Source organism: Oratosquilla oratoria, chromosome 27, assembly GCF_046742065.1.
Source record: "Oratosquilla oratoria isolate Oo_2021 chromosome 27, ASM4674206v1, whole genome shotgun sequence".
Classification (NCBI taxonomy): Eukaryota; Metazoa; Arthropoda; class Malacostraca; order Stomatopoda; family Squillidae; genus Oratosquilla; species Oratosquilla oratoria.
The window spans coordinates 47905108-47914810 of record NC_134803.1 but is presented as its reverse complement, the minus strand read 5'-3'; the positions used below and the strand labels follow the sequence as shown (position 1 = coordinate 47914810).

General features: G+C 42.3%; 1 protein-coding gene across 4 annotated transcripts in view; it reads right to left on the bottom strand.

Annotated features, from left to right (window-relative positions):
* Positions 1 to 879: 879 nt before the first annotated feature.
* The window catches only part of CSN6 (COP9 signalosome subunit 6), a 30454-nt gene continuing 21630 nt past the window's right edge, over positions 880 to 9703 (bottom strand). For 3 of the 4 annotated variants that reach the window (XM_076210571.1, XM_076210569.1, XM_076210570.1), the window contains exons 3-8: positions 9655 to 9703; positions 8848 to 8979; positions 7191 to 7342; positions 5739 to 5901; positions 5198 to 5391; positions 880 to 2118 (exon numbers count right to left, since the gene is read on the bottom strand). The exon at positions 9655 to 9703 is cut by the window's right edge and continues 152 nt beyond it. In XM_076210571.1, the coding sequence (XP_076066686.1) occupies positions 1978 to 2118; positions 5198 to 5391; positions 5739 to 5901; positions 7191 to 7342; positions 8848 to 8979; positions 9655 to 9703 (831 nt within the window). In that variant the 3' untranslated portion in view covers positions 880 to 1977. The remainder of the gene's footprint in view (positions 2119 to 5197; positions 5392 to 5738; positions 5902 to 7190; positions 7343 to 8847; positions 8980 to 9654) is intronic. The other variant, XM_076210572.1, reaches the window with a different exon arrangement.

Here is a 9703-nt window from a genome sequence, read left to right as displayed (position 1 = left end):
ATATGACTACATCACCATACATGGCAGAATACACATTTGGAAATATGCTTGGTACATTGGACGCAGCCCGAAGGGATTTCTCCCCATCTTCTCCTTTTATGCATGGGGGATCACCGATTTAATGAAGCGGCCTTGCTGTGGATGTGCTGTGTCTTGCGACACTGCTTCTGACCCAGGGCAGTGGACAAGGTGCAAGGATGACCTGCCATCCAGGAGGTGCTAAGATAAGAGGGAGGGTGGAGTGTATTCAGGGATGGAATGGGTGGGAATAATTTTATGCATTTTCCTTTTTGGCTACCTCCCTTGTAAAGGGGAAAAAGCCTCGGTATATGTATGTACATTGTAATATCTGTATGGATTTTCAACTGCCATACACATACCAAAAAGCCCTCTTATAAGGAAAGTGGTCAGGCTATAGTTCACACCAATTCATCATCCCTCCCATCTTTAACTCCTCATGGATGAGGGGTCTTTCCCATCTTTTAACACACTACTTTGATCACACAACCAGAGCTGGTTTACCATCACCACTTCATTATGTGACAATTCTCCCCCTTCCTCATTCACTCATGGAATACAGAATAGGCCATTCTTAACCCCTTGAGTACCGGATGTGTGTTTTGTGACACCTGCGTGTCACGGTTGAGTGCACCCGCCAGGAACCGAGCATGCTCCCCGTGACACACACGTGTCACAGTTATAAGCTGTGTGTATTGAGGGCTCTCAAGGCCTCAGTTTCTGGGTTATTTCTACCCACGTGGTGGCAAGTGTCTGTGTTTACAAACATAAGGCTCCACCCATTCGTGGAATGGTTTGAAACTTTTGTTTACGTAAGGTTGACAGGTCGGTAACGAAGAGGTTAATAAATAAAAGTTGGTATGGATTTGATATATTTTATTGCATATGAGGATATACTGCCTTTTTGTATTATGCAAACCAAAGTAAATACTTATGTTGTAGTCACAAATGTTTGACAACATACCATAATGGCTATGGATGAAAAATTCTTTGGAATCCTTCAAAATGGGTAAGCTCTCATTGTAGGGTCCAGCTTTTAATGCCTATACAAGTGTAGATAATGCAACCTATGTTACAGTTATTCACTATGGAAAAATATTTGTAGAAATCAAAAGTGAAAGAAGCTTAAGGAAGTTGTATTGAACAAAGGAAAGGTTCCTAATCTTGGCATCCTAAAGCTGAAACAAATAATGCAGACGAGATTTTTCTGCCACACATACAGCTCATCACTGCATCATGGTCCTTGTAAATAAATTTGGGTTTGTTCCATTTTATATTTCAACACAATAAGATCAACTAAACCTATTATAATCTATTTTCCCTTAAGTCCATCCTAATAGTTTCCTTTATTTCCCTGTCTGCATTAGGCAGAATATAATTCATTCCTTGCCTCTGTGTTAACAGAAATCATAATAACTAGCCACCCATTATCATCAATCATTTCCCCAGTTAACTTTCAAACCTTGTCCTAGTGACAGATCAACCAGCAAACAAGCAACTGGATTCATCTGCTTCAACTTTTTTTTACTCATCTATGGTAACACAAACTTTAATAACTTGTTAGATGGATACAAGTCTCACAGACAAATCAAACTTCCTGATACAACTTTATCTCTTTTATGGCCATTACTTCCTCTTCCATGAAGTATTGGCCGACATCTTAATGTTTGCCTCATGTCTCCCCATAAGTCGATTACTTAGGTGCAATGTGCCTGAGGAGGCTCAGATCACTAATACTCGTCACGATAACTCGCAGAACACACAGCCGACTAGGGTAACAGTAAATCACAGCTCACACCTGACCCATCTTAAAGACCTGGCTGGGTAGACAAGATCAGTAAGAGAACCTCAATGCACTATCCCTGAGCGTTAGCCCACAGTAGATGTGTCATTGGACTCATGATCACTTTGAAAAATTCTGGACCACTTCAATGGCCGGTGATATTTGGGGTGGTGCCCTCAGAAAAAGAGTCCTCGAGTGCGGCGACCCAGTGCCAGGCGCTCATACAGGAGATTGAACCGGTTGATGAAACGATTCATTGTGTTGCAGCATTTGGTAACTGTGCCCAGATAAGCCATCAAAGCAACATCGTTGCATTGCTGCAAAGAAGAAAAGAATGATGCATAAATTCTGTAAATTAGAGGAAGTACTAAGATAAGAGGGAGGGTGGAGGGGTGTGGAGTGTATTCAGGGATGGAATGGGTGGGAATGATTTTATGCCTTTTCCTTTTTGGCTACCTCCCTTGTAAGGGGGAAAAAACCTTGGTATATGTGTGTATGTACGCATGTAGAAATCAATTTGTGCATCGCAAATCACACTGGGTGTAGTGGACTTAAATCCACTGCTCAAACATCTAGGAGGTTCTTTCTTTACATTTTAAGACAATGCAGCAAGACACACCAACTCCACAGTGGGTCTTGACCCCCAAAACTGGTTCAACCCCATAGCTTCAGTACATGATGACTCTACCCCCTTAGCCACTCAAGAATTTACAGATCAGATAAGACATCCTTTAGGGCCTTCTCAATTTATTGTCCATTAACAACCACTCTCCACTCAGAACACTTCTTGCTCTCTCCTTTCACTGCTCCACTGACAATTTCTCTTGCAACCAAGGCCAGTCCTTCCCTCAAACTCACTCCATCTACCTCTGTATTCTACATTTTTCACTAATCTTACGGGATAGGAGGAAAGCTTCTAGGAGCGGTCAAGAGTTTTTATGAGAGTAGTAGAGCTTGTTTACTTTTTTTTTTTTTTTTTTCATTTAGGAATGTCCTCTGTGGGGCTACAAGGAGAAGGATGCCTAGTCCCACTCCCCGTCCCTTTCTTCTCGCCTCTTACAATCCAAGTGGAAATACTTGGTGGCCGTATTTTTTCCCCCCACCACAGGGAATAAATGTGTGGGAATGATTTTATGCCTTTTCCTTTTTGGCTACCTCCCTTGTAAGGGGGAAAAAGCCTTGGTATATGTATGTAGTAGAGCTTGTGTCAGAATTGGAAATGGAGAGAGTGAGTGGTTCGAGGTAAAGGTGGGATTTCGTCAGGGATGCGTTATGTCACCCTGGCTGTTCAACTTATACATGGATGGGGTAGCGCAAGAGGTAAATGCAAGGGTAGTGGGTCAGGGATTGGAGATGGTTAAAGAAAATGGAGAAAAGTGGGAGGTGAGCCAACTGTTGTTTGTGGACAACACTGCGCTTGTGGCAGGATTGGAGGAGGGATTGAGGAAGTTGGTGACAGAGTTTGGGAGAGTGTGTGATAGAAGAAAGCTGAAGATAAATGTGGGTAAAAGTAAGGTGATGAGATGTACAAGGGGTGAAAGTGGCAGTAGTCTGGAAGTGACCATTAAGGGAGAGCGACTGGAGGAAGTGGATAGTTTTAGATACTTGGGTGCAAATGTGGCAGGAAAAGGTGGAGTGAAGGTGGAGGTAGAATGTAGATTGAGAGAAGCGAGTAAATGCCTTGGTGGATTAAAAAGTGTAATGAGGAATAGATGCTGCTAAGAGGAGACTATATGAAGGAGTGATTGTGCCAAAAGCACTGTATAGGGCAGAAACATGGAACATAAGAGAGGAAGAGAGAAGAAGTTTGAATGTGTTTGAGATGAGGTGTCTGAGAAGTATGATGGGGGTTACTAGGCTAGATAGAGTGAGAAATGAGGAGGTGAGGAGGAGAACAGGGGTGGAAAGGGGGTTGGGAGATAGGGTTGATGAAAGAGTATTAGGATGGTTTGGACACATGGAAAGAATGAGTGAAGAAAGACTAGTAAAAGAGGTATGGAAGGCAGATGTGGAGGGAGTGAACATGAAGGGACATCCTAGGATGAGGTGGATGGATGGGGTGAAGGGGGCTTTGGGGAAGAGGGGAATGTCTGTTGAGGAAGGACGGGAGAGGACAGAAGACGGGTGAATGGAGAACGGTTGTATATGGATGATGATGTGATGCATGAGGTGGAATGGGGGGGTGAGGTAGTATGTGTGAGCAAATTTTGATGCAGCCCGAAGGGATTTCTCCCCATCTTCTCCTTTATGCATGGGGGGACAGAGAGGGGAATGGAAGGCAGATGTGGAGGGAGTGAACATGAAGGGACATCCTAGGATGAGGTGGATGGATGGGGTGAAGGGGGCTTTGGGGAAGAGGGGAATGTCTGTTGAGGAAGGACGGGAGAGGACAGAAGACGGGTGAATGGAGAACAGTTGTATATGGATGATGATGTGATGCATGAGGTGGAATGGGGGGGTGAGGTAGTATGTGTGAGCAAATTTTGATGCAGCCCGAAGGGATTTCTCCCCCATCTTCTCCTTTATGCATGGGGAGACAGAGAGGGGGGGTCGCCGATTTAATGAAGCAGGCTTGCTGTGGATGTGCTGTGTCTTGCAACACTGCTTCTGACCCAGGGCAGTGGACAAGGTGCAGGGATGACCCGTCATCCAGGAGGTGCTAAGATAAGAGGGAGGGTGGAGGGGTGTAGAGTGTATTCAGGGATGGAATGGGTGGGAATGATTTTATGCCTTTTCCTTTTTGGCTACCTCCCTTGTAAAGGGGAAAAAGCCTTGGTATATGTATGTACTTCTCTTTCTTCACTCATCCTCTATATAGGCCCAAATCATCATAATTTTTTTACTAACCCTGTCTGCCGTTCTTTCCAACCACACTCAGTCTCATCTCCTCATTTCTCACCCTATCCATCTTCATAACCCCCACCATACTTCTTAAACTCTTCATTTCAAACATGTTTGGGTTATCCCTTTTTGCCTCCTTAAACTCCAGGTCTCTGACCTATAGTATTGTGGGCTTACCCCTTCATACAGTCTTGATCTCCATCCCCAGATACCTATTTCTCATGGAAAAGGCCTATTTAGCTATATACCAAGAGCCTCTTCCCCTTTATAAGGGAGTTAGCTGGGGGGAAGAGGTCCTCAGTATAGATAAGGTTAAGGTACATAATGGTCAAGAATATGTTCAAAGGAACAGCAGTAGTACAAAAGCATCTCATAACTCCTTTACAAGTAGAAATTTTACTCTAACATAGATGAACAATGAGTGGCTTTGGTTTGTAGAGGAACCCAAAAATGTCCCCAAGGTACTGACTACATGCCACCATGTAGCCAGTACCCTTGTGAATGGCATACAAGCACAAACATAAAATGGTAAGATAAACTAGAAAACGAACTTACGTTATAAAATTCTCCTTTAAATTTATCACTAGACAGTACAGGTAGTCTATGTGCTAAGGCATTGATCTGTCTCAGTATCTCATGGTCAAATGGTACTTCCCCACGTTGGCTGGATCGGACATACTCCAAGATTAGACGAACACGACCTGCCAACATCTTTATAGCGCTGTACTGGGCTTGAAGGTTCTCTGCAACTGAAACAACAAGCACACCTTGAAGTAAATTGACATGTAACACCCCCAAAATTGTCCTCTGTACTGGAGAAAATAACACGAACAATAATTCTTCTGACTGAAACCAAATCATCTGCTTACAAAGTATATGCCCTTAGACCAACAAAAGTAATAAATCTCAACCCTTTGTTGGGTAACAGCCCTTAGTTTTCTTCTGGCTGCTGTCTCGTATTTCAAACCTAAACCTAAAGGTCTTCTGTATGGCAAAGAACTTCAGGCAATCTCAGTAATGAATATTTTAGATATTATTCTACATAACAGCCGGCAACTCCATGGGTTAACTCAGTAGTGGTAGGTGTAGATATTACCAAGAGAGCTCTCCTGGGTTTCATGTGCTGACATGCGTGCCACGTGGTCCACCCCAATACGTTCAACTTCTTCTGTAGCTAGAGTGTACTGCAACTCCACTAGCAACATGGTGGGCACCCCATTTACCAAGTCCATGACACTTTCATAGATGCTTACTGGCAACTGTGGGAGAGAGAGAGAATATGTAAAGTCAAGAGTCATCCCTTAATGTAAATATATAAACCAAAACAACTTCCTGTGGTTCAATCAATGTGTGTACAGTAACTCAATATAATGACATTCCCAACTGCAGGAAGCTCTATAATAAACTAAAATGTTTCACAAAAAAATCTCCTTATTGCATAGTTTGTTGTTCTTTCCATCATGTCATTAATCAAGAAACATTACTAGTGCAAGTACTGAATCTTGTGGAACTCCACTCATTACTGCTATCCAGCTTGACTTCTTGTCCTTTACTACTGTCCTCATGTATCTTTCCTTAAAAAAGTCTTAATTCCATTCTAACAGTTTGCCTCTCAGTCCTCCAACATGCTTCAATTTCAACATATGTTGACTGTGAGGTACTTTACCAAATACCTTCTCTAGATCCAGGTACACAGTCCATCCACCTATCTTGCAGCACATCAATCACTCTCAAGTACAAGCTTAAAAGGTTCGTCACACATGACCTTCCAGATCTGAAGCCAAACTGTATGTCTGTCTGTCTGTCAGAATGTTCATCTTTTCGAGATACTTGGTCCATTGAGCTTTCACAATCATTTCACTATTGTGCTGGTTAACAATACTGGTCTATAATTTAGTGGCGTTTCCTTGTTTCCACCTTTGTGAATTGGCACCATGTTGCCCTTTTCCAATCAAGTGGCATAATACCTTCTTTCAATGAACATGTAATAAGACCGTGGATCTTGTATGCTAGTTGTTCCCTACATTCAGTTTGAGATCTCGTCATGGCCTGCAGCTTTTGTAACATATAATGATCCCAGGAGATTGAGCACTTCCCTCACTTCTATGTTTATATCTACTAAACCTGGCTTTCTGCTCCCCTCACTTTTCTTCAAAAAGCTGCGTTCTTTTGTGAAGACCGATCGGAAACCTCCATTCATTATTTCTGCCTGACCTGAGGCCTCTTCAAAGACCTCACCATCTACTATTAACTTGGTGATTTCTTCAGTGTCTCAATTTACCATTTATGAAACTGTAAAACAGTTTTGGTTTATCTTTGCATTTATCTACTACACTTTTTTCAAAATTGCTTTCTTCCTCCCTGCAAATTCTGGTATAATCATTCCTAGTTTGTTCTTAAGCTTTTTCGTGTGTGTGTATCATAGCATTATCCATTCATTATGGCAGTCAAAGTATCCACATATGTACCCCCTTACAAACAGTTAGAAAAAAACCCACCCCACCATCCCTCCCATCTCATGGATATAAAATGAAATATATATTCTTACATCAGTGTGCCGAGCCATGGGATTGAGCTTAAGGAAAATTGGGCTTTCAAGAAGATCACAAATTTGCTTGTGCAGTAGTAGATCAGGGGGTCCAGGAGTGTCTCCAGTTGTGTACCAGCCCAACAAATCAAGGTCACTGAACACCTGTTTATCTGCAAAAAGAATTAAGTTTTCAACCAAAATTACCTCTAAAATAGCAATGCATCTTTCATTTGTCTCAATTAATTTTACATTATCATGGAACATAAGAGAGGAAGAAAGTAGGAGTTTGAATATGTTTGAGATGAGGTGTCTGAGAAGTATGATGTGGGTTACTAGGCTAGATAGAGTGAGAAATGAGGAGGTAAGGAGGAGAACAGGGGTGGAAAGGAAGTTGGAAGATAGGGTTGATGAATAAGTATTAGGATGGTTTGGACACATGGAAAGAATGAGTGAAGAAAGACTAGTAAAAGAGGTATGGAAGGCAGATGTGGGGGGAGTGAACATGAGGGGGCGTCCTAGGATGAGATGGATGGATGGGGTGAAGGGGGGCTTTGGGGAAGAGGGGAATGTCTGTTAAGGAAGGATAGGAGAGGACAGAAGACAGGGGTGAATGGAGAATGGTTGTATATGGCTGATGCTGTGATACATGAGGTGGGATGGGGGTGAGGTAGTACGTGTGAGAAAATTTTGATGCAGCCCAAAGGGCTGCAGGGGGGGGGGGGAGTCGCCAATTTAATGAAGCGGCCTTGCTGTGGATGTGCTGTGTATTGTGACACTGCATCTGACCCAGGGCAGTGGACAAGGGGCAGGGATGATCCGTCATCCAGGAGGTGCTAAGATAAAAGGGAGGGTGGAGGAGTGTATTTAGGGATGGAATGGGTGGGAATGGTTTTATGCCTTTTTCTTTTTGGCTACCTCCCTTGTAAGGGGGAAAAAGCCTTGGTATATGTATGTATGTACGCACATTATTTGAAATCTCTTCCTGATCCCCTTGTGATTAGGGAATGAAAAATGTTGACAATACATAAGAGGGTCTGGGAGAACTCAACTAGAACCATAGTAATTGGGCTATTACACATGTGAGGATGTGGTACAGACAAGAATGAAAGAGAAGACACCAATAATACATTTGAGAAAAGCATGATGGATGTAATAGCATTACATAAAACTAAACTGAAAGGGAAGGGTGAATTGAGTCTGTATGTGGGATGTCAAAAGTGACAAGGGGGCAAGGGAAGGACAAAGTGGCATTACTGATAAGTGACAAGATAATGAAGTGCATGGTGGAGAGGTGTCACTGAGGGTAATGCAGGTTCCTCTTTCCATCTCGGAGGACCACCATAAGCAGGTGCCCATCATTTGTCCCTCAGTAAAAGAATAGATAGTCATAGAAATTATGAAGAACAGGTCCACAGGGACAGCATTAAGTAGGAACAGCAGGAGTACAAAAGCAACATAATTTCTTTATGAAAAGATTCTACTCTGACACAGACAAATGATGTGTGGCTCTAGTCCACGAGAGTGCCCCCAAAACAGTCCCTAAAGTAATGACTGCATGTCACTATGTAGTCAATACAACAGTATGGATAAAGCTTACATCACAATAACCATTTCATTTTTCTCATACTTCACAAACCTTGTGTGTACAAACTAAATATAATCAAAAAGGCCTTACATTGTTCCTCCTTAAGTGTGTAGTATTCTCGGTTAATAATGATGTGTCCATCCAGTTCATCATAGCTCAGTTCAAACGAGTTCATTATTTCAATATGACGACCACTCTGCTTTCCAATTAGAGCTCCCAAAACTGCAAAGAATTTTTTTTATGGATATTAACACTTGTAGTTCCTACCCTCACCATGGGACATGTATTGATCAAATCTATCAAGATTACAACTATCTACTGGTATTGAGATAGACAGAACTATCTAATTATATACCAATAAGCTTCTTCCCCCTTACAAGGGAGATAACTTTTACAGACATGCACCCACCCCCATCCATCACCAATTCATCTTTCATCTCAGCTCCTAGTGCAACTCATTCCACTGTCTCTACATAACTTTCCTCTCTTGGATTACCTAGGTATCATTTATAAACAATAGCTGGGACAATTACTGTTTCATACATTTCTTTTACATGCAGACAGCTTTCAAGGTACCTCCCATCTCTCCCTCCTTTACTTTAGAGCAAATCCATTCTTTCCTTGTACACCCATATAATCAATATATAAAACCTGTTCATTTCAGCCCCTGAGAGAATAAAGGCTCTCCATTGCCCACCCACCACAGGGTATTTGAAATACAAGGCACAACTCTCCCAGAGAAGGGCATAACAGCCAAGTCACTTAACAGTTGATGACCAACTTATGACATGCGCAAAATCACTGCTTTTATAGGCATATTATGAACAAAATTATCTGCTCCTGCTCCTGGTTTCTTTCACTGAAACATAGTAGTAACTTGTCTAAAAACTCCCCTACCTTGTATAGGCCTGCCTTCTTGCGCACGTTGTCGTGTCCAATGCTCAGA